This window comes from Esox lucius, chromosome 2, assembly GCF_011004845.1.
Source record: "Esox lucius isolate fEsoLuc1 chromosome 2, fEsoLuc1.pri, whole genome shotgun sequence".
Lineage (NCBI taxonomy): Eukaryota > Metazoa > Chordata > Actinopteri > Esociformes > Esocidae > Esox > Esox lucius.
This window is the reverse complement of record NC_047570.1, coordinates 38,055,398-38,079,415: the sequence shown is the minus strand read 5'-3', so window position 1 is coordinate 38,079,415 and position 24,018 is coordinate 38,055,398. Positions and strand designations below refer to the sequence as shown.

The window sequence follows — 24,018 nt, the reverse complement described above, 5'->3', positions numbered from 1 at the left end:
GAAGTTGATGCTCACCACAACGGTCTTGTCACAGCTTAAGGATATGGTTGATCCATGCATTGTCCGGAAATTAGTGAGAGAAGTCATGGTCACTTTCTACAACACAACAAGACATAAAAATCATCATTATACATACAAAAAAGATTAGATTGAACTTTATTATCATTGAACAGTACAAGTACAGTACAGCGAAATGCATTTAGCAACCAACCAGAAGTGCAAATAGAAGAGGGCAGGAGATTTACAAGTATTAAGTAAAATGCAAGTGGATTGTTTAAATGTGCAATGAAGGAAAATACAGTGCAAAATGCCAATTCTAAATGAGCAATGAAGGCAAATAGGGGATGACAGAAAATGTACACATTTATACGTATAAAGTATATGTATGTGCAAGTGGGAATTAATATTTGTGCGATGAGGCAAATGCAAGTACAAATGACAATTCTGACTGTGCAATCGAGCAGGTTGGATGTGTAAGGTAGTCTGTTGGATGTGTAAGGTAGTCTGTTGGATGTGTAAGGTAGTCTGTTGGATGTGTAAGGTAGTATGTTGGATGAGTAAGGTAGTCTGTTGGATGTGTAAGGTAGTCTGTTGGATGTGTAAGGTAGTCTGTTGGATGTGTAAGGTAGTCTGTTGGATGAGTAAGGTAGTCTGTACTACTGAAATGCAGGGGCAACAGCAATGAGTTTCCTGAGGTAGACAAGTAGTACAAGGGAGTAGTGCAACAAGGTCCCAGAGAGGCAGTACTAAGCAGAGGGTGGGTGTGGTTAGTGATGGGTCAGAGTTCAGCAGGGTTACAGTAGATGGGAAGAAGCTGTTCCTGATGTTCCTTAGAAAACCATATTAAATGTTATATCCCATGATTCATTAACAACAAGTTCAGATTAACAGTGAAGTGCTTACTTACAAGCCGGATGCAGATTTAAAGAAAATGAAAGATCAAAATTATTAAGAATATAGAAAGCATTAAAACAGAGATGTACAGTAACCACCTACATCTTGTTAATTCCTTTTTGTGCTCATGTTTGTCAAGGATGCTAACCATTTGAGATTACTTCAAACTATCCTTGCAGTCTTTGCCAGACAGACTCTCCTCTTCACTGGGATGTCCTCTCTCCAGTGCCATTTGAGGGCGGAGTCACTGGTTTACTTGTATTCCCCCATGCCATTCATATCGCTCATGCGATGAGTGTGAACTCTGTTGGCTCTCCTCGGCCCTGTCTCAGGGTGGTTTGTGGATGTCCCCAGTCCCCACCCTCTCACCTCACGTCTCATTCCCTAGTTTTTAAGGTTCAGCAGTGACAAGGGATTAGGGTCAGTCGGAATTCTATGCTGAGGTTTCCATTTGGATTTAGGAAACACTCCCTATCATTTCGCTGGTGTCCTATTGAATTTTAGGAGGACCTGCGTCCTTGGACCACACCTTAGGACTAGAAGACGTCTAGCCGTCCCTGTTCCAGGTCTTCCAGGATGTGTTGCATGTCGAGTTGCTGCCAGATGATTCTTGCTGTCACTACCCACAACCCACCTGGTCATCCCTGTCCTTGTCCACCTGATTGTGCAGCTGATCAGGATTCAGCCCTGGTCACAGCCCACCTGGTTGTCCCTGGTCACAGCCCACCTGCATTCATTGACCCACTGCTCATCTGAACATGCAACAACGTTGATGTGGCCCAGAAAGGTCACGTACTCTTACCACTTTCAGAAGCCCTGACGCGTTTCTTCACAACTGTCTTTGTGTGGACCATGTTTGTTTATTGATGACGTGGACATTCTCTGCCCACGTCACTTCAACACCAGAAACATATACGAGGGTGTTCCCGGCCATCCCTTTCCACTAAATCCATGATCAGGTCGTTCCCCTTGCTGATGTTTAGGAAGAGACTGTTGTCATGGCACCATAATGCCAGGTCTGTGACTTGCTCCCTAGGCTGTCATCATTAACAATCAGGCACCACTGTTGGCCAATCAGCAAGCAAGATGGTGTGGGACTCATATAGGTAGTATTTTTGTGGGTGAATATTTCATTGCTAATTTAACTGATTAACTAATCAAAACAAGATCAATGCATAATAAAATAATCAAAATAAATCCAACATATAATTATTGACTCAAAGATCAGCACATAATTAGGAACTAGATGAACACATTCAGGATGTGCCTGTCACCTCACCTTGATGTTGCGTATGATGTGAGCTTTGATGTAGCGGACAAGGACGTCTCTGTGGTCGGCACTGTAAAGCCACCGCTTCCTCTCCTCAGTCAGAGAGCGGAGGGCAGCGTCAGACGGCCAAAACATGGTCAGAGGCTGGTGAACCTTGCTCTCTACCAGGCTCAGCATGTTGGCATCCTCCAGATCACATCAGAAAACATCATTCACATAGGCATCACTTCAAATCAGTACATCTGATTAGATGTGTTGGGTTACTGCGAGAGCTGAAAACTGACTTGTCTCCTCCTAAGCCTGGCTTTGTCCAAGTCAGATGTCACAGAGGAGGCAGGAAGGAAAGGGCCTGGTATCATGCCTCTAAACACAACATGTCTAGTACCAGCTAGTCCAGGGTGTTTTAGGGGGGGTAAGGATAGTACTGACTGGTATAGTACCAGCTAGTCCAGGGTGTTTTAGGGGGGGGGTAGAACTGACTGGTATAGTACTAGCTAGTCCAGGGTGTTTTAGGGGGGGTAAGGATAGTACTGACTGGTATAGTACCAGCTAGTCCAGGGTGTTTTAGGGGGGGTAAGGATAGTACTGACTGGTATAGTACTAGCTAGTCCAGGGTGTTTTAGGGGGGGGGGGGGTAGAACTGACTGGTATAGTACTAGCTAGTCCAGGGTGTTTTAGGGGGGGTAAGGATAGTACTGACTGGTATAGTACTAGTTAGTCCAGGGTGTTTTAGGGGGGGTAAGGATAGTACTGACTGGTATAGTACTAGCTAGTCCAGGGTGTTTTAGTGGGGGTAAGGATAGTACTGACTGGTATTGTACCAGCTAGTCCAGGGTGTTTTAGGGGGGTAAGGATAGTACTGACTGGTATAGTACTAGTTAGTCCAGGGTGTTTTAGGGGGGGTAAGGATAGTACTTACTGGTATAGTACCAGCTAGTCCAGGGTGTTTTAGGGGGGGTAAGGATAGTACTGACTGGTATAGTACTAGTTAGTCCAGGGTGTTTTAGGGGGGGTAAGGATAGTACTGACTGGTATAGTACCAGCTAGTCCAGGGTGTTTTAGGGGGGGTAAGGATAGTACTGCAAGTGTCTACAGTGAGTATGAGGAGATTATAAGTCACTCCAAACAGACAGACGGATGTGCAAGAACGTTTTTTATGGGGAATATCGCAGGCACTGAAACGATTCTTTGAAACACTAACTTCAAACATTTACTGCAGATGTGTGCTCGCCATTTTGGCTTGTTTTTAGGCTAGTAGTATAGTAAAAACCAGAAAAGGAACCAGGCCAGCCTATTTCAGCCGGCTCGCAATTAAAAGTGATAAATGTTGTTGCCTTCCCTGGATTCAAACCCAGGTCTCCCACGTGAGTGGCAGTGTTTTTAACCACTAAACTTCTGTACTGGATGTGTCCAGGGTCAGTATTGCATCTCAACATTAGATCATTTTGTCACGCATTCACGTCACGCCAAGTTTGAATATTTCGCTAGACACCATTAAGCATTGTGACTAAAGTTTCTTCTTAACTTCCACCAGAAATAGCATCTATGAACTGTATGGCTTTTGCCCCTGGCCATTTTAACAGCTTATTAGCCAGTAATAGGCTTACTAGTATCTAACTTACTACTTAACACAGCCAAAGCTATTTCATGGCACAAAAACGTTAGTTTTTCTTTCATTCGTGAATGACATTGATACAATAACTATCAGTATAGGAGAAGATAACTGACTTTTTTGTCAAGTGAAAAGACGAGAGAATCGTGAAAATCCCTACTCTTTTACTGCCCAATGGATTTTTATCTAGCCTGTATTACCACAAATATCTGGCACGGATGCGTACTTCGAAAATCCACCAGAAATAGTCACAAAATAACTGTTTTATTTCAGGCTTACTATAACGCAGCTACTGAAGGTTGTAGCCAGCGACGTTTTTATCTATCCGGAGCAAGCCTCATCCCCTCTCCTCCCCTTTTACCAATTCATCAGGCCGTATAGGAGAACACACTGACTGTTAACATACCTGGTACAATGTGGATTAAACAAGTCAATTTAAATGAAGGATAATTTCCTACCTGCACCAGCTTGAGGAATTCTCTGTATCCATATTGTTCAGCTGCTTCAGTAAAGTTAAGCTGAAATAAAAATGAAATCATGAGTGCCAATGCCGTGGCTTTTTTGTTACATACCACACCCCCATGTGCCTGATTGCATAGGTATAAACTAGTGTGCAACACACTACTTTGCTTTGAATACCTGTTAGGTATAACATCTCACATACTATGGATTCCAGTTGGTATTAGAGAATAGACTGTGATTCTGGGGGTAAACATTGCCCACCTTTCGTGATATTGGCGTTTTATCAGTCAGGTCGTATGGTGTCAGGACCTTGTCAATATAGTGAAGCACTCCATTCGATGTAATGTAATCACCAGAGATGATCTTAGTGTCATTATTAATGTACACAGAACCCTGGGAAGAGAAGGTCAGAAAGAGACAGAAAAACCTTATGTCACCCTCAGATCCTCTCCCACTCTAATTGACAATTGATGCCAGATTATTTTAGTCCGATGAAACGTAGTGCATTTAGGTCTCAACTTGGACTTGAGGCAAGTTGACTTAACATAGACCTAATAACTTAAGTCCATGTTAAGCTTATATTTTAAAATGTACATTTCACACATTTTAGCAGACACTCTTATCCACAGCGACTCACAGTGTGCATTCTATAGTGTGAATCAGGTCCTAAGGGGTATACAGTCTTGTGGTGGACTCACATTGTTAAGGCTGAAGATAAGCTGGTACCCAGATTCGGTCACAACCCTGGAGGTGCTCCTCAGGTCAGAGAGCTTCAGAGTTTCACAGGATACTATGTGGTAATTGGCCAGATCAAGGGCGCGACCCTGCAATTCCCATGCCTGAAGCTGGAGAGGAGTCACAGAGCGGAGTGGGAGAGGAGTCACAGAGCGGAGTGGGAGAGGAGTCACAGAGCGGAGTGGGAGAGAAGTCACAGAGCGGAGTGGGAGAGAAGTCACAGAGCGGAGTGGGAGAGGAGTCACAGAATTGAGTGGGAGAGGCATAAGTGGCTAACACACACGCAACCACAAATACACACGCACACAGGAATGCCATTCACACACATAAGTGCTTCCACACCGTTCACCTATGCCCCCCCCCCCACACACACACAGGAGTGAATATATAACATGCATAAACACACACATCAATACACCCAATGTCCACATATGCCTCCTGAAAATAAAGGCTTTGCCTTGACCTACTGAGAAAATAAAGGCTTTCGACATACTGAAAAATGAAGGCTATTGAAAAAATAAAGGGTTTTTGATATACTGAGAAAATAAAGGGTTTTTGATATACTGAGAAAAATAAAAATAGTTACTTCTAAATTACTTGTCTCAGGACCTCATTGCTGCTATTCCTGCATTTCAGTTGTACAGACTACCTTACACATCCAACAGACTAACTTACACATCCAACAGACTACCTTACACATCCAACAGACTAACTTACACATCCAACCTGCTCGATTGCACAGTCAGAATTGCCATTCGTACTTTGCATTTACCTCATCGCACAACTTTTCATTCCCAGCTGCACAAACATATACTTAATATTTGTAAATGTGTACATTTTCTGCCCTCCTCGATTTGCCTTGATCGCTCATTTAGAATTGGCATTTTGCACAGTTTTTGCCTTCATTGCACATCTACTGTATACATTCCACTTGTAACATATATACTTAATACTTGAACATTTGCACTTCTGGTTAGATGCCAACTGCATTTTGTTGTACTTTACTTGTACTGTTCAATGACGAATTTGAATCTAATCTAAATAAAGGCTTTTGACATACAGATAAAATAGAGACTATTAACATACTGAGAAGTTGCTCCCTGCAGGAGGGATGAAGATAGTAAAGGGTCCATCACTATAGAGGTTCTGGCCATTAGACACCTGGGAACCACAAGCAGAACAACATTAAATAAAGGTACCTAAAACATTTTTACTGTAAACTTTAAAATACATACATTAATACAACAATACATCACTACAACAATACATCACTACAACAATACAACACTACATCAATACATCAATACAACAATACAACACTACAACACTACCATCAATACAACAATACATCACTACAACAATACATCACTACAACAATACATCACTACAACAATACAACACTACATCAATACATCAATACAACAATACAACACTACAACACTACATCAATACAACAATACATCAATACAACAATACATCACTACAACAATACATCAATACAACAATACATCACTACAACACTACATCAATACATCAATACAACAATACAACAATACATCACTACAACAATACAACACTACAACACTACAACACTACAACACTACATCAATACAACAATGCATCACTACAACAATACATCACTACAACAATACAACACTACAACAATACAACACTACAACAATACAACACTACATCAATACAACAATACATCACTACATCAATACAACAATACAACACTACATCAATACAACACTACAACACTACATCAATACAACAATACATCACTACAACAATACAACACTACAACACTACATCAATACAACAATACATCACTACAACAATACATCACTACAACAATACAACACTACAACACTACATCAATACAACAATACATCACTACAACAATACAACACTACATCACTACAACAATACATCACTACAACAATACATCACTACAACAATACAACACTACAACAATACAACAATACATCAGTACAACAATACAACACTACATCAATACAACACTACAACACTACATCAATACATCAATACAACAATACATCACTACAACAATACAACACTACAACACTACAACACTACATCACTACAACAATACATCACTACAACAATACATCACTACAACAATACAACACTACAACAATACAACACTACAACAATACAACACTACATCAATACAACAATACATCACTACAACAATACAACACTACATCACTACAACAATACAACACTACATCACTACAACAATACATCACTACAACAATACAACACTACAACAATACAACACTACAACAATACAACACTACATCAATACAACAATACATCACTACAACAATACAACACTACATCAATACAACACTACATCAATACATCACTACAACAATACAACACTACAACAATACAACAATACATCAATACAACACTACATCACTACAACAATACATCACTACAACAATACATCACTACATCACTACATCAATACAACAATACATCACTACAACAATACATCACTACATCACTACATCAATACAACAATACATCACTACAACAATACAACAATACATCAATACAACACTACATCACTACAACAATACATCACTACATCACTACATCTATACAACAATACATCACTACAACAATACATCACTACATCACTACATCAATACAACAATACATCACTACAACAATACAACAATACAACATTACAACACTACATCACTACATCAATACAACAATACATCACTACAACAATACAACAATACAACAATACAACAATACAACAATACAACAATACAACACTACATCAATACAACACTACATCAATACAACAATACAACACTACAACACAACATCAATACAACAATACAACACTACAACAATACATCACTACAACAATACATCACTACAACAATAGGAGACAAATCTCACAACAACAAAACTCACCGATAGTAACTGATTGAAAAACACAGCTTCAGGCTGGCGAGAAACCTCCTGTAAACATCACAAAGTGAATTCAGAAAGTCTGGTCCATGTATGGCAGCATCAAAATCTGTGTTTTTTTGTGCTTCCATCACAGGCAAGGAGGCACATTTTACAGATCCACGCACACACCCACATGCACGCACACGCACACACACACACCTGACACAGGCGCCCTCACACACACACATCACTAACTCACCATGCGGGTGGAGCCACGACAGGTGAATCCGTCCCCTATGAACCCTCCCATGCAGGAACAGTTCCTTTCCCCGTTGCCCAAGTAACGACACCTGGCGTATTTACCACAGCCCCCGTTTTCCTGGAAACAAAAGAAGATGATGCACAGCACCATGGTTGTGTCCTAAAAAGGTTGTTTTTAAAGGGGCATCTCACCCAGGTTGTTGTTAAAGGGGCATCTCACCCAGGTTGTTGTTAAAGGGGCATCTCACCCAGGTTGTTATTAAAGGGGCATCTCACCCAGGTTGTTATTAAAGGGGCATCTCACCCAGGTTGTTGTTAAAGGGGCATCTCACCCAGGTTGTTGTTAAAGGGGCATCTCACCCAGGTTGTTATTAAAGGGGCATCTCACCCAGGTTGTTATTAAAGGGGCATCTCACCCAGGTTGTTATTAAAGGGGCATCTCACCCAGGTTGTTATTAAAAGGGCATCTCACCCAGGTTGTTGTTAAAGGGGCATCTCACCCAGGTTGTTGTTAAAGGGGCATCTCACCCAGGTTGTTGTTAAAGGGGCATCTCACCCAGGTTGTTATTAAAGGGGCATCTCACCCAGGTTGTTATTAAAGGGGCATCTCACCCAGGTTGTTGTTAAAGGGGCATCTCACCCAGGTTGTTATTAAAGGGGCATCTCACCCAGGTTGTTGTTAAAGGGGCATCTCACCCAGGTTGTTGTTAAAGGGGCATCTCACCCAGGTTGTTGTTAAAGGGGCATCTCACCCAGGTTGTTATTAAAGGGGCCAGGGGACACTTGGGTGGTTTGCAGGATGTTTGAGAGATTTCAGTGAGATTTGTTGTCACATATAATTGACAGAAAGAGCATGGGAATGGGATTTGCATGTTAAATTGTACTGTTACATCAGAACGTGCATTGAATGACCAACGAGATCTCCATGTTTTACCGATCACTCTGATGGGAGATGTGTTTCAGCAAGGTTCCTATCCGCTCACATCATGACACGTTTACAAGGTGTCAACATTCTAAAAGACTACAACTCTTACGAGACCATACAAGAATCTCTTACGAGACCATACAAGAATTTCTTACGAGACCATACAAGAATCTCTTACGAGACTTGCTTTGGCTCAGTCTCTGCACCCAATAGTTACTTCTAAACTTGAGTTCAGTGGGTTTAGAAGCTACAGTAACTGTTGAGAACAATCATTATGTAAAAAACAAATACTCTTTTTAGATATTAAGTTATCCTGGCTAGTTAGTGAACATGTAGTTGAAAAAACAGCGATGTTGTTCACAGAACTAATGACTACAGTTACTATATAGTTGAGAAAGCATGAATTTGCTTGTCAAAATGAAATTGCAATTGGAAAAAAGTTATTTCCACTGGTAAATGCGTGTTACTGCTGGTGCCGAATAAAGTGGGATGACCTCGAAGGTAAAGTTTACTCGTCATGTAGTATCGTTCAGTGTTCACAGTACAGTTGCCTTTATGTAATCCTCTAGGCAAATGATGAAACAGAAGAACGTGTTAATGTTAGCGTTCCTTGTCAGGGTAAGTGGGATGAACATGAAATGTGCTGTTTGCCCGTGAGATCTGTCATTGTAGTTACCTCTTATGGATACAGTTGGCACCAGGCAAACAAAACACAGGAGCACTTTTCTGCATTGGTTTGTAAATACTAGAGGCAGTCACAGAATAACACATGGGCATTTGAAACTGTGGTGTTGCAAAACTAACTATCGTTTCTTCTTATAAAGTATTCCTATTGTATTCTCTGATTGTCATTTTCTTTGGGAGGTATCTATGTTTGCAATAAATTCTGGAAATGTCTCATTTTATGATCAGACAAATACAGAGGACCCTGATTATTCTAAGAAATTCAAACTGACCAGATTAATAAGTAGTAATGGGCTATGGTGGAATTCCCCTTTAAGGAAATGGAGTCATTATTAAACCGGGTGTCCTTATTAAACAGGGTGTCCTTATTAAACAGGGTGTCCTTATTAAACAGGGTGTCATCATTTAACAGTAGCATCATTAAACAGGGTGACAGAAAAATGGGTTTCACTAGACTGTAGAACTATACTATAGCACTCACCACTCTGCAGGGGTTCGTAGGCAAGCATGACTTTCCACTCACAGTGAAGCCTGATGGGCAGAGACATCTAACCTGGAAGAGGGAGTGGTTTGTTATTGGGATACTGTATAGCTGGTCTGGAAGGGGGAGTGTTTTTTTATTGGAATACAGTATAGCTGGTCTGGAGAGGGGAGTGGTTTGTTATTGGAATACAGTATAGCTGATCTGGAAGGGGGAGTGGTTTGTTACTGGGATACAGTATAGCTGATCTGGAAGGGGGAGTGGTTTGTTACTGGGATACAGTATAGCTGATCTGGAAGGGGGAGTGGTTTGTTATTGGGACACAATATAGCAGCTCTGGAAGTGGGAGTGGTTTGTTACGGGGACACAATATAGCTGCTCTGGAAGTGGGAGTGGTTTGTTACGGGTCTGGAGGGGGGAGTAGTTTGTATATATATATATACACATTTCATATATTCAGTATATGTATATGAAACTTCTCTTGGCCGGGTCTCATGGCATTAGGGTCTCATGGCCTTTGGGTCTCATGGTCTCATGGTCTCATGGCCTCTTGGTCTTACCACCTTCAGTGCTATCTGTAGGCACAACGCATCACTGGCACATCCACCGTTGTTGGTTAAACACAGGTTTATTTCTGTAAAAACACAATGTGACATTGTAATCTTTTACATATTTTTCCTTTATTTAACCATGGTAGTCTTGTTACAATTTGACTATTTTCAGACCTTTGGGAGTTTGTTCTAGCCTGTTCGGAGTGCCAGATAGAAAAATATTTATAATTTGGATCAATTATATTGGCCCATTAACTTGGGTAACCAGTTTTAGAACCCAGGTCTGTTAATATTGTTGTACGTTTTTTTAAATGTTGAATTGGTGCTTTGAGTTTCAACTTCAATTTAGCATTTTAAAAAGGTATGACAATATTAACAGTCTTGGGTTAACAAACTGTTGTGCTTAATTCTGTTCTCATCCTCAATAATCGTGTACGTAATGTAGCATTTTACTTTCAATGATCTAATAAATGAAATCAATCACAGGTCATACCGGTACACCACACCCCATCTCCAGTGTAATCAGCCTGGCAGGTACAGGTCCTCTCCCCAGGTTGCGTCTTGATGCAGTTGGCAAACTTATGGCAGCCTCCGTTATTAGTGTCACATGGATTGACCTCTGGAGCCATGGATAAACATTTTGTTAATTTAGGTAACCGTTTATTTTACCATTTGGTAAACCATTTAGTTCATCACTCAACATACTGCATTTTCATGTTGTCTTATTTTTACATTATATATACACAGAAAATGACTGATTCATATCCCGAACATAGTATTCAACATATATAGCTGCCTTAAATGTAATTCTTCCACCAAGTCCAACAACAATGTTATAGACCTGTGCAGACGGTTCCATTGCCCCTGAAGCCTGCAACACACTCGCATTTAGGGCCCTCCGTCTCCGTTGATCGACAGCTGGAAACACATAAAGCTCAAGATCAGTCACGCTTAATCAGTCCTTGGACAAGAAAAGTTTGAAGACCCCAGGTCCTGAGAGAATTTACTGGTAATTTGCTATGGAATTGGTAGCCATTTTGGAACTCACTTAGCATTTTCATCACAAATTCCACCACAGGCATCTGACACAATCTCTACAGAGAGAAAGAGATGGACATTAGGAGAGAGATTTTACTGGTAACCTCCAATTCAAGGTTTTTACTGGTAGCCAAAATTCTTAGATTTTGGTCTCATCGATAGGGAATGTTTTAATGAAAGCTCTCCTTTAAGTATTTCCTAGCAACACAATTCTCCTGAAATTTCAGAGATTTCCTTTGTCTTCATGGACGGTTCTCTGAACTTTACAGTGAATTGTTGGAGCTTTTATAGACAGATGTTTGCTGTCCAATCAGATGCATGCCTTTCTAAATCAAGTCCAATCAAATTAATTTGCCACAAACAGATTCAAATCATGTTCTAGAGACATCTTAAGGATCATGTGTTTGAGCTCAAATTGGAGTGTCATGGCAACGGGCCTGTATGATACCAATGCGTCTCAGTTGGAAGAGCATAACGCATGCAGATGCAGTTGCAACACTGGACAAAGGTTGACACCCTTGCAAAAGTGCATTCCAATCTAACCTTATGGGCTGAAGAGTGCTACGTAGAAGACAGGATGACCATCAGACTCCAATAAAACCTTTTCATCATCAGACTCTGATTTAATTAATGGGATAATCAGAATCTGATTTAAAAAAGCGATCATCAGAATCTGATTTAAAAATGCGATCATCAGAATCTGATTTAAAAATGCGATCATCAGAATCTGATTTAAAAATGCGATCATCAGAATCTGATTTAAAAATGCGATCATCAGAATCTGATTTAAAAATGTGATCATCAGAATCTGTTTTAAAAATGTGATCATCAGAATCTGATTAAAAAAGCGATCATCAGAATCTGTTTTAAAAATGTGATCATCAGAATCTGATTTAAAAATGTGACCATCAGAATCTGTTTTAAAAATGTGATCATCAGAATCTGATTTAAAAATGTGACCATCAGAATCTGTTTTAAAAATGTGATCATCAGAATCTGATTTAGAAGTTTGGTCATCAACCACTGATCCCCAAAACATACCTGATCATTAGGTGCATTTTTCTATAAACTGTATTTGGATAATGTAACAAAGGGAGGGTAAACAGGCTTAACTTGCGTTGACACTCCTTTACGCCATGACTTTAGGATACAGGCATGATAGAGAAGTGGACTCCAGCACTGTGGGATCTTGTCAAAAGTAGTGAGCCGCATAGGAACTACGGTGCCATTTTGGACACAAAGCTACAGTACATACCCTTGGAACAGTTGACTCCTTTCCAACCCTTGAAGCAGTCACACCTCCCATTTCCTGTCACTCCGTCCAGACACTTCCCCTGGACACAGCTGCACACTGTCCAGTCAAACCCACTCACCTATTAGTGATATATACTGTCTGACATACAATTAGAGCATTCATTATAGGATAATGATGGTGATAATGTTTTTCAATAAAGCTGCTATCAGAAAAGTTAATGTTTGTAGGACAATGAAAATGTGAGTGTAACATAGGCTAGTAATTGTACGACATTAGATTCTTCCAGAAAACTGCTGATTTTATTAACAAGTGGACGCTGACCTGGCCAAAGAGAAGGTATTTTATTGCAAGTTTGTCTTTATGTTGTACTTGCTGTGTCCAGAACTGTGTATCACCTGCTGTTTCGTTAGGCAACAGATTCAGAAATCCAACCCAGCCACCAATCAGAGCTTAATCAAGATTCTTTACTAGATGTTACTGCACCTGACTTGATCAGAATCAGGAGTAGACAGTACTGTACATGACGACGATAATATAGCATATTTGATTAGGACTAGACGCTAATGTACCATACTTGATCAGGACTAGACAGTAATGTACATACTTGATCAGGTCTAGATGGTAATGTAACCTACTTGATCAGGACTAGACGGTAATGTACATACTTGATCTGGTCTAGATGGTAATGTTCCTAAACTGATCAGGACTGGATGGTAATATACCAGATTTTTACCAGACCCAGAGTAGTCAGTACTGTACCTGAACTGATCAGGACTGGATGGTAATATACCAGACTTATACCAGACCCAGAGTAGTCAGTACTGTACCTGACTTGCAGTCCTTTCCGTAGCGTCCTGGTTCACAGGACTCACAAGCGGTCCCATGGAAACCCTCATTGCACAGACACTCCCCAGTCCCCTGGTTCCCATCCTTACATCTACACAGGGAAACACAAAGGACAGAATTAGCCTCTGACCTTGGCAATCTGACTAGTAAACCCGTGGGTAATACTACAGACAGTCTACCCATTATGGCATGGTTGACTTGATAAGAACAGCCCTTCTACCCGTTCTGTACCTTCCATTGCCTGAGCACCAGTTGTCCATCTCACCAGGGCATTTAAAGCAGTCATGACCAAAGTAGCCCGGGCAGCACGAATGGTCCTGCAACACAAATGATAGCAATAGTTAGGAGGTTGTCTCCCTGGTACGGCACCCCATTCCCTAAATACGGCACAGGGTTTTATAGGGCACCATTTGGGACAGATTCAGATTCCAGCATGAGAACATGTTTGATAACACGTTTGGCTGATTTTGGACTGTTTGTTTATGCATAGTACCAGTCAAAAGTAGTTTGGACACACTTACCCACCCACATGAGTGTATGTACTGTATATATACAGTGGATATAAAAAGTTTACAAAGTTTTTTTGCCAAGTTTTTGTAAATCATGTCAGAATCTTTTCCACTTTTAATGTGACCTATAATATGAACAATTCAATTGAAAAACAAACTGAAATCTTCGAGGGGGAACAATGAAAAATAAAAGCCTTACAATAACCTGGTTGCATAAGTGTGCACAACCTCTTATAACTGGGGATGTGGCTGTGTTCAGAATTAAGCAAACACATTCAAACTCATGTTAAATAGAAGTCATTACAAACCTGCCATCATTTAAAGTGACTTGGATTAATCACAAATAATTGTTCAGCTGTTCTAGTAGGATTTTCCTGACATTTTCTGAGTTGCATCTCAGAGCAAAAGCCATGGTCCGCACAGAGCTTCCAAAGCATCAGCAGGATCTCATTGTTGAAAGATATCAGTCAGGAAAAGTGTACAAAATTATTTCCAAACTCTCCCAAAAGCACGTAGGAAAATGTGTTATGGTCTGATGAAACCAAGGGTGAAAATTTTGGCCATAATTCCAAAAGGTATGTTTGGCGCAAAAACAACACTGCACATCACCCAAAGAACACCATACGTGCATTGAAGCATCGTGGTGGCAGCATCATACCCCTCTAAGCCTGGTCTAGGTTTCTTCCTAAATTTCGGCCTTCTTAGGGAGTTTTTCCTAGCCACTGAAATTCAACACCTTGGGGTTTAAGGCCGGGTGTTCTGTAAAAGCACTTTGTGACAACTGCTGATGTAAAAGGACTTTATAAATACATTTGATTGATTGATCATGCTTTGGGGCTGTTCTTCTTCAGCTGGAACTGGGGCCTTAGTCAGGGTGGAGGGAATTATGAACAGTTCCAAATACCAGGCTATTTTGGCACAAAACCTTCAGGCGTCCGTTAGAAAGCTGAAGATGAAAAGGAAGTTCACCTTTCGGCACGACAACAACCCAAAACATACATCCAAATCCACATAAGCATGGCTTCACCAGAAGAAGATTAATGTTTTGGAATGGCCCAGTCATAGCCCAGACCTGAATCCAATTGAACATCTGTGGGGTGATCTGAAGAGGGCTGTGCACAGGCGATGTCCTCGCAATCTGACAGATTTGGAGCACTTTTGCCAAGATGAGTGGGCAAATATTGCCACATCAAGATATGCCATGCTAATAAGACTCAAAATGACTGAGTGCTGTAATAAAATCAAAAGGTGCTTTAACAAAGTATTCATTTTAGGGTGTGTACACTTATGCAACCAGGTTATGGTGAGTTTAAAAAAAAGATTTTTTTTCCTCAAAGATTTCAGTTTGTTACATGATTTATCTTTGTCTCATTGTTTTACATCACAATAACCTGGCATTATAAGAGGGGGTGTAGACTTTTTATATCTACTGTAGTTCATTTTTGTGGGTTTAAAAATTTTACCAAGCACTATTTCAACCACAGAGAATCCTTGTGCGATAGCTCACCTGTGTTACTTTCAGACAGTCATTCATACAGCCAGATGTAGTTCTCCTTCTTGTTCCAATTCTCTTCCTGTACTTGCAGTTAGATTTCATGTTTGGTGGATGAGCTTTGTAAATCTAAAACACAGGAGAACCAAGTTCAGTTAGGATTGGAAGATTCTTGAAAATGCCAGGCAAATACAAAAGGGAAATAGGGAATCCTTAAAATGTGATTTGCATATGGTATTTAAATAAATAGAGATGTGCTTAGTACTTAAATAGAGGTTATGGCATGAAAATAAATAGACGTGTATGATTTTGTACAAAACTGAGATGATAATTAAGTAAAGAGAAATGTGTACAATGTTAAAGAGAGATGGTTTTGATTGTCTTACTGGTTTGTAGTTGAAGAGGCACTGAGGGGGTTCATCACAGGCTGAGCACTTCCCCTTGGAGAACCAAAAAAGGCTGTTTATATACACTATCATTATATACACTACAATTACTTACACTACCAATATATATACACTACCAATATATAAACTACCATACACTACCATTATATACACTACCATTCCAAATTTGGGGTCACTAAGAAATGTCCTTGTTGTTGAAAGAAAAGTAAATTTGTCCATTAAAATAACATCAAAGTGATCAGAAATACCTTGTAGAGATTTTTAATGTTGTAAATGACTATAGTAGCTTGAAATGTCTGATTTCAATGGAATATCTACATAGGCGTACAGAGGCCCATTACTCCTGTGTCCAAATGACACGCTGTGTTTGCTAATCCAAGTTTACCATTTTAAAAGGCTAATTGATCATTAGAAAACTATTTTGCTGATTCAAGAAGTAATAAAACTAACCTTCTTTTGATTAGTTCAATATTTTCAGAAGGTTTTTATAACAGGCTCAAAATGGCCAGAAACAAAGAACGTTCTTCTGGAACTCATCAGTCTATTCTTATTTAGAGAAATGAAGGCTGTTCCATGCGAGAAACGGCCAAGAAACTGAAGATACAATGCTCTAGACTAGACGATAATGAACGCTCTGTAGTACTCCCCTCACAGAGAAGCGCAAACTGGTTCTAACCAGAATAGAAAGAGGAGTGGGAGGCCCCGGGGCACAACTGAACAGGAGGACAAATACATTAGAGTGTCTAGTTGTAGAAACAGACGCCTCACAGGTCCTCAACTGGGAGCTTCATTAAATAGTACCCACAAAACACCAGTCTCAACGTCAACAGTGAAGAAGCAACTCCAGGATGCTGGCCTTCAAGGCAGAGTTGCAAAGAAAAATAAATTTTAGACTGGCCAATAAAAAGAAAATATTAAAATGGGGAGAAAAACACAGACACTGGACATAAGAAGAACTCCAAGAAGGCCACCATCTCGGAGTCACCTTTTCACTGTTGACATTAAGACAATCATTTAATGAAGCTGTTCCATCAGTTAGTATGTTTACATTCATATTGCAACGCATATTCACACATAGTTTCTTGTCAAGTCAGAGTGTAAACCTCATTCTAAAAATTAACCCCAAAAACCTACCCTTTACCCTAAACTTGAGTCTAATTCCTAACCTTAACCCCTAATTCTAAACCTAATCCCATTTATAACTTTTACCCTAATCCTAAAATCTAAGCCCAAAAAGCCAAACGCACACTTACTCTGACCCGTAGTACCACATCCTGGCTGCAGCGGTTCTTACGGAGCTGTAGGACTTGGGGAAGGCTCATGACGACCCCATGTCTCGTCTCGTTGTATCTCCCATCCAGCGTAACGTCATTGGCCAACGTCTGTAACACATTCAGGTTACAACCAAATTTAGAGTCGCATAAATGTCAGCAACTTGGCAAGAATTCCCTGTTTTCCCTCAAATTCTTAAAGGGGTATTCCACACTTATTCCATGTATAATTAAGAGACACCACTGCCAAGTAAAATAAAAAAAACTCTGGTCAACTGGGGGGTTAAAGACTACCATTTGGGATGTACTCAATTGTTACTAAAAAAGTTAACTCTCAAGAAAAGCTTTCCTCATGATTTCTCTATTCAAGAAAAGCTTTCCTCATGATTTCTCTATTCAAGAAAAGCTTACCTCCTAATTATGATTTAAGCTCTATTTAAGTTTGCCTCAGACTGGAGAAGACAAAATAATAAATTTCTTCACAGCCCTGTAATTGGTATTTATGTATTTACTATGTAATTACAAGTTAGTAAGTTAGTAACTACAGACCCCCCTGATCCAGCCAGACCTACAATTTATGTATTTATCTTAAGATAGTTTGGCAGAGCGACCATTTAAAGTATCTCTCAGCAATGACAGTGCTAGAAGGAAGAAGTAAAAGCATTAGGCAACAGGTTGGAGTAGAAGAGTGAGGCACAAGGACAGAGAAGAGCTTCCACTGGGCTGACTTTGAGAGGTTCTCCAGTGAGGTTATATGATCATCTACCACTTCTTAAGTACCATCTTAATACCATATTAGTTTGACCATTAATGATCATAAAAAGTTAATACACTGAATAATAATCACGACTAGTTGTCCTTTTAGTTTTCAATACTTGTTATTACAAACCATAGACACTCATCTATATTACATTTCGATTAGTATATATTCAAGCAAGACTCTTGAATATATATTCTAAATCAGCTATAGTTTATTTACGATTGTTTTTACGAAGGGATGAGGAAAACAAAATGAGTGGAATGTATTTGTGTCAGTTGTACACAGCGAGTGTACAATGGAAACAATGTCCTCACTGCAAGAGTTACCTGTGACCCAATTCTAGCTCCTGAGTCCTAGCAAGCCTCTTTAGAAAAAAGGCAATCCCTCCCTAGGAACATTATTTAAAATATATCTAAACATCCCCTGTGGAATAAATTATTGTTGAAATATCGCAATGAGCAGCACTCATTTAGGTGCTTGGTTTTTGGGGAATCATATGATGCAACAACTATTTTAGTTCAAAAGGTGGCAACAAATCTTATGTCCAACAAACAACACAGTAGATGTTATCAAGGCGTGCCTCTTACAACTAGCATAAAGTAACAGACTGGCAGTTATAAACATCAAACAGGTAACAGACTGGCAGTTATAAACATCCAACAGGTAACAGACTGGCAGTTATAAACAACAAACATGTAACAAACTGGCAGTTATGAACATCAAACAGGTAACAGACTGGCAGTTATAAACATCAAACAGGTAACAGACTGACAGTTATAAACATCAAACAGGTAACAGACTGTCAGTTATAAACATCAAACAGGGTAACAGACTGGCAGTTACAAACATCACTCAAGCTAAATTTATACTTCTCCAAAGATAAACGTTCACGGCTTGGTGAAGCAATGCAGAGGGGCTTTTGAATAACCGTAACTTGTAGAGGTGTTTTCGTGCACACCTCCAACATTTTGTTTTACTTTTGTTAAGTGTATACACTGGCAAAATAAATACAACACTGCCCTCTGGTGCAAGCATAATTGTTAGGTGTAAGTATGTTGGCTTGCTGCTATGTGAATGTCTGCAGACGAGGCACGCTCACACTGGCACAAGCTTTGTCAATGAACTATATAGAGGGCAGGGCCTTTTCCCACAGACCTCCACTACTGTGGAATGATCTGCCATTTCAATTGAGAGAAGCAGACTCAGTTTCAACTTTTAAGTGTCTACTAATAACTAATCTCTTCAGCCAAGTCCATGGTTAAGTGTAGTCTGGCCTAAGAGTGTATCAGTGCCTAGTTTTAACACTGCAATTATCTATTAAGTTTAGCCTTGGGGCAGCATGTCCCTCTGGGAGGACTGACCTCTATGCCAAAACCCTGTCCAGAACCCACCTGACTGTCCCCGTCCTGCACCAATCCACACCCCACCTGACTGTCCCCATCCTGTCCCAGTCCACATCCCACCTGATTGTCCCCATCCTGTCCCAGTCCACATCCCACCTGATTGTCCCCATCCTGCACCAATCCACACCCCACATGACTGTCCCCATCCTGTCCCAGTCCACATCCCACCTGATTGTCCCCATCCTGCACCAATCCACACCCCACCTGACTGTCCCCATCCTGTCCCAGTCCACATCCCACCTGACTGTCCTGTCCACCAGGTTATACTGTGGACTTGGATTCTGTTTAAGGACTCGGATCAAAGCACATTTGCATTTATTGACCTGGTAGTCTTCTGATCATGCAAAAAAATTGACTTGGCCCATAAGGTCATGTACTCTTATAATCATCATCCAGCACAGCCAGAAGGGGATTGGCCACACCTCAGAGTCTGGTTCCTCTCTAGGTTTCTTCCTAATTTTGGACCCTAAAAGGGAGTTTTTCGTAGCCACTGTTGATTAACTGTTGTTGCTTGCTCATTTAGGCTGGGTGTCTTTGAAAGCACTTTGTGACAACTGCTGATGTAAAAAGGGCTTTATAAAATACATTTAATTGATTAATATAAAGGCCATCAGAGTAACAGCTTTGCAGTTGTGAAGATCAAGAGTAAAAGACTGAGACTACCTTCTAGTACTAAATCAAGGTATTTAGCTGAGAAATAAATTGCTGAGAGTCAACAAACGTGAAAGAGAAAAAAGTAAAAGAAGTTCCTTTATTTCCAGCATTGTAAAATCAGAAGAGCTGTCTGTTTCTGTATTTGAGTTACAAGACTTATTGTAATTTGAGAGATGAAATTCCAAATCGAAAAAAGGTAATGATATTATTTTGTCTGGCATTAAGAATCTAGTAGTTTCTCCATCAGTTCCAAGTTATTCAACATTAGACTTTTATTAATATAAACTTTTTGTTAGTATGTAATTACATCCTAGATAGCTTGTAATTAATATGCAGAAAAAACAAAAGGGGGATAATCTTTCATGAAATAAAGTCAGTAGTGAATAGCAAACCTCATTGTTCTCGCCCAGGTGGAACATGATTTGGTAGGACGTCCCCAGTAAAGTGGCCTTCACCATTCCATTAGTCAGGTGATCGGGGAACAGTTCCTCTTTCAGAATGACGTGGTATTTTAACACCTCTTGACTCTGTAGTTGACAAGGAACAACTCAGTCATATTGTTGTACTGCTTAACCTAATTCCAAAAGATTTCAGACGCCAGTCATTCTTTTGTTGGCCTGCCTCAGGTTATCGCTACATACCAGTTGTGTAGAGTTGGTCTTCTTCAAGTAATCTCGGATGGCATCGTCGTTTGGAAGCAGAATCGTGTAGTCATAGACTCCAATGTCATCTGTCAGGTTGTAGAGCTGGAGGGACGATAAATACAGTCAAATAATTATAAGTACATGCTAGGGTCATGGCTAGGGTCAGGGTTACATACCAGTGCTGCCTGCCTGAAGAGGCTGACATCGGGGGTGTTGTTGAGGTACTGCATCAGGCCTGGGGGTTCTGGTGGGATGTCTGACAACGGAGGGAACAGAACCTAAAAACATCAAACCATCAACAAAGGATTCATTGCACCTCTTAAAACAACTCCCTTCATTTGTAGGGAAAACTCTTAGGATATGTCTCTTAGTTGAAACTAGTTTGGTAAGTTGATTGAAGTCCCGAGACTGAAGGAGCGATTCCCTACCTTATCAATGATGTGGATGTACCCGTTGATAGCAGGAAGGTTGCGGGTGAGGATGGTTGCATTTTCTATCTTAATATTCTGAAGCAAAAAAAGACCTGTCAGATCGTCTTGGCCTGATATATTGCTGGACATTGCTAATACTGCTGTGCCGTTACGACAACGAAGACGACGACAAAGACTCTCACATTGCCCTGACGGAGGGGAATTGTCCCGCAGTGACATCCCTACATGCGTGGCAGTTGCTTTGATAAGACATGCTGAGGCATTAAACTCACCCCATCCACAGCTCTGATCATCCATGCTGTGGGATGGTGTAGAGTGGCTAGTCTCTTGTTGACCTGCCTGTCCAGATCCTCTATGGAGAATATTCCCTGGAGAAAGTGGGCTCTGGGGAGAACAGCAGCGTCGCTGAGCATATGTCCTTTTAACAAACTCTCATTCGTTTTTTGGGGACATTGCAAAACAAGACACTTTAATTCAAAACACAAATAATATATTATTTCAAAAGATAAGGCATTTTGTTGGGTTCCTTTCTCCTCAATTTATTTCTGTAACTTTGCAGCCAGCCAACAATCCAGGCTGATAACATCCAGTTATGTTGACAGACTGGCTGCACTAAAACGATGAACAGTTCAAAAAGTGTAAAAGTAAATGGCGTCCGTGTTACAACAGAGACTGAACACTGCCAGGGGCTTTCATGGAAATGAACGACACCCAACGTATGCTAATTAGTGCTCAGCCTATATTTATTTTACATGGGGCCTTAGGATCTGGGATTTTAAAAGTGTTTGCATGTTAATGCTTTTCATTCTTGTTGAGACAATAACTGTAGTGCATTTAGACACTGAGATCAAATTATCAGTAGATTGCTTAGTAGGGAAGGGTAATGGGAGGGGCTTCAAGGGAAAGGGAGGTCAATGCAGGTAAGAGAGGCTAATCGTTATGTAAATTACTTTATAAGATGTTGCCTCCGGTAGCGACTCAACCAGAACTCATCTTGGGACTGGGTCATGTTGCGGATGGCGTCCCTAGAAGGAACGAGGGCCGTTATGTTGCCACTCAGGTCAAATTCTGTTGACCGCTGGTCAGAGAAAAAAACAAACAATGTTTAATAACTGACATTCATATATCAACCCCAGTGCAACCTGTCAAAATGGACAATCTACAGACCAGTATCAAGCGGTTGAAGCTGTACAAGTCACGATTCATTTCCAGTTCCTGAAAAAAAGATTTAAAATACGTTAACTCAGTAACATCAGTGAAGCAGTAGGCCATCTAAAATGCAGCCACTTTGATGTATAGGGTTGCAATGCTCTGGAACAAAAAAAAAATCAGAAATCAATTTTTTGGGATTTAAATGCTATTTTCCTATTCTGATTTAGGTATGTCTGCATGTCTGCATAAAGATGAACTAAGTTGAGTCCTCAGAAACTCAATTTACATGTGTTCACCCCCAACAATAAGTTAATCAAGCAAGTAGTGTAGCACATTATACCTCCACCATCATTCCATAGCATGTGACTCCGTCTCCAGAGTAGCCTTGGGGACAGATGCAGGTGTGGTTTCCTCCATGCACCACTATACATTTAGCCTGAGGACGCCAGATCGCAACATCAGCAAACATTATTTATACAGCACATCCTACAAATACAAAAGATTTCACAGTGGTCTTCGGCACATTCATCTGCCTTCTAGGTGGCCTCTGACTGTTGGCCTGGCAGAGAAACACATGGGCATTGGTAATATTTCTTATGTGATAAAAAGCAAATTCAGGCCCTCAACCTGTTATTCAGAGACTATAATAACACAGAGGTTCTTGAATTTAATGATATATGCAGTGTTGGGGAGTAATGGATTACAAAAAACAATACCTGTAATTCGTTACATTACCAACATACTGTAATCGGATTACAAATACTTCTGAGAAAATTTATGATTACTTCCTGGATTACTTCAACTGAAAATAATAGGTGCGAGAAATTATTATGACTCGTTGCATGTTTGATTGCTACCTAATTCTAGCAGGCTGGTTTGCTAGCTAGCGTGGGCTAAGCCCCGAATGTGTTGTGATCTCTTTTTCATAAACAAGAGACAGACTTCCTCGTCGGTTCATTGTTGTACTGCAACCGCACATGTGAAATATCTTTACTCAATGTGAAAAGATCTGCTACCAACTGGAAGAAAAGCTAATTATAGCGGTGGATGTGCTGTGTTCATTTAGCATCGAGTTGTTTGTTTTATATGGCAGCACCACAGAAATACATTGCCTGATGGCATAGTGCTCCTTATAATGTGTGTTTTTATTTTGCCCAAATTATTTTGGTTGGTTTCAAGTTAAATGAAAAAAAGTTAAAGAAGGGGTGTCAACACAGCACCCCACTGCCGAAAAACCAACACATAGCAGTTACGCCCAGGAGCAGCCGTCTGAGGGGTTTCAACGATTCTCTCGATTTTTCATGGACGAAAAAGTCAGTTATCGCCACCTATTGATAGTTA

At 40.3% G+C, this 24,018-nt stretch overlaps 1 protein-coding gene across 2 annotated transcripts in view; it reads right to left on the bottom strand.

Moving 5' to 3' along the window:
* stab1 (stabilin 1) overlaps nt 1-24,018 on the bottom strand; it is a 62,157-nt gene that overhangs the window by 19,471 nt on the left and 18,668 nt on the right. The window contains exons 26-52 of one of the 2 annotated variants that reach the window (XM_034296252.1): nt 23,018-23,113; nt 22,693-22,740; nt 22,476-22,603; nt 21,798-21,909; nt 21,523-21,600; nt 21,271-21,372; nt 21,092-21,196; nt 20,843-20,977; nt 17,616-17,744; nt 16,342-16,395; nt 15,971-16,084; nt 14,186-14,271; nt 13,936-14,045; nt 13,109-13,204; nt 11,864-11,909; nt 11,657-11,733; nt 11,309-11,434; nt 10,825-10,898; nt 10,265-10,336; nt 8,173-8,292; nt 7,935-7,982; nt 6,060-6,134; nt 4,937-5,083; nt 4,500-4,631; nt 4,235-4,294; nt 2,174-2,350; nt 16-96 (exon numbers count right to left, since the gene is read on the bottom strand). In XM_034296252.1, coding sequence (XP_034152143.1) covers nt 16-96; nt 2,174-2,350; nt 4,235-4,294; nt 4,500-4,631; nt 4,937-5,083; nt 6,060-6,134; nt 7,935-7,982; nt 8,173-8,292; nt 10,265-10,336; nt 10,825-10,898; nt 11,309-11,434; nt 11,657-11,733; nt 11,864-11,909; nt 13,109-13,204; nt 13,936-14,045; nt 14,186-14,271; nt 15,971-16,084; nt 16,342-16,395; nt 17,616-17,744; nt 20,843-20,977; nt 21,092-21,196; nt 21,271-21,372; nt 21,523-21,600; nt 21,798-21,909; nt 22,476-22,603; nt 22,693-22,740; nt 23,018-23,113 — 2,628 coding nt within the window. The remainder of the gene's footprint in view (nt 1-15; nt 97-2,173; nt 2,351-4,234; nt 4,295-4,499; nt 4,632-4,936; nt 5,084-6,059; nt 6,135-7,934; nt 7,983-8,172; nt 8,293-10,264; nt 10,337-10,824; nt 10,899-11,308; nt 11,435-11,656; nt 11,734-11,863; nt 11,910-13,108; nt 13,205-13,935; nt 14,046-14,185; nt 14,272-15,970; nt 16,085-16,341; nt 16,396-17,615; nt 17,745-20,842; nt 20,978-21,091; nt 21,197-21,270; nt 21,373-21,522; nt 21,601-21,797; nt 21,910-22,475; nt 22,604-22,692; nt 22,741-23,017; nt 23,114-24,018) is intronic. The other variant, XM_034296254.1, reaches the window with a different exon arrangement.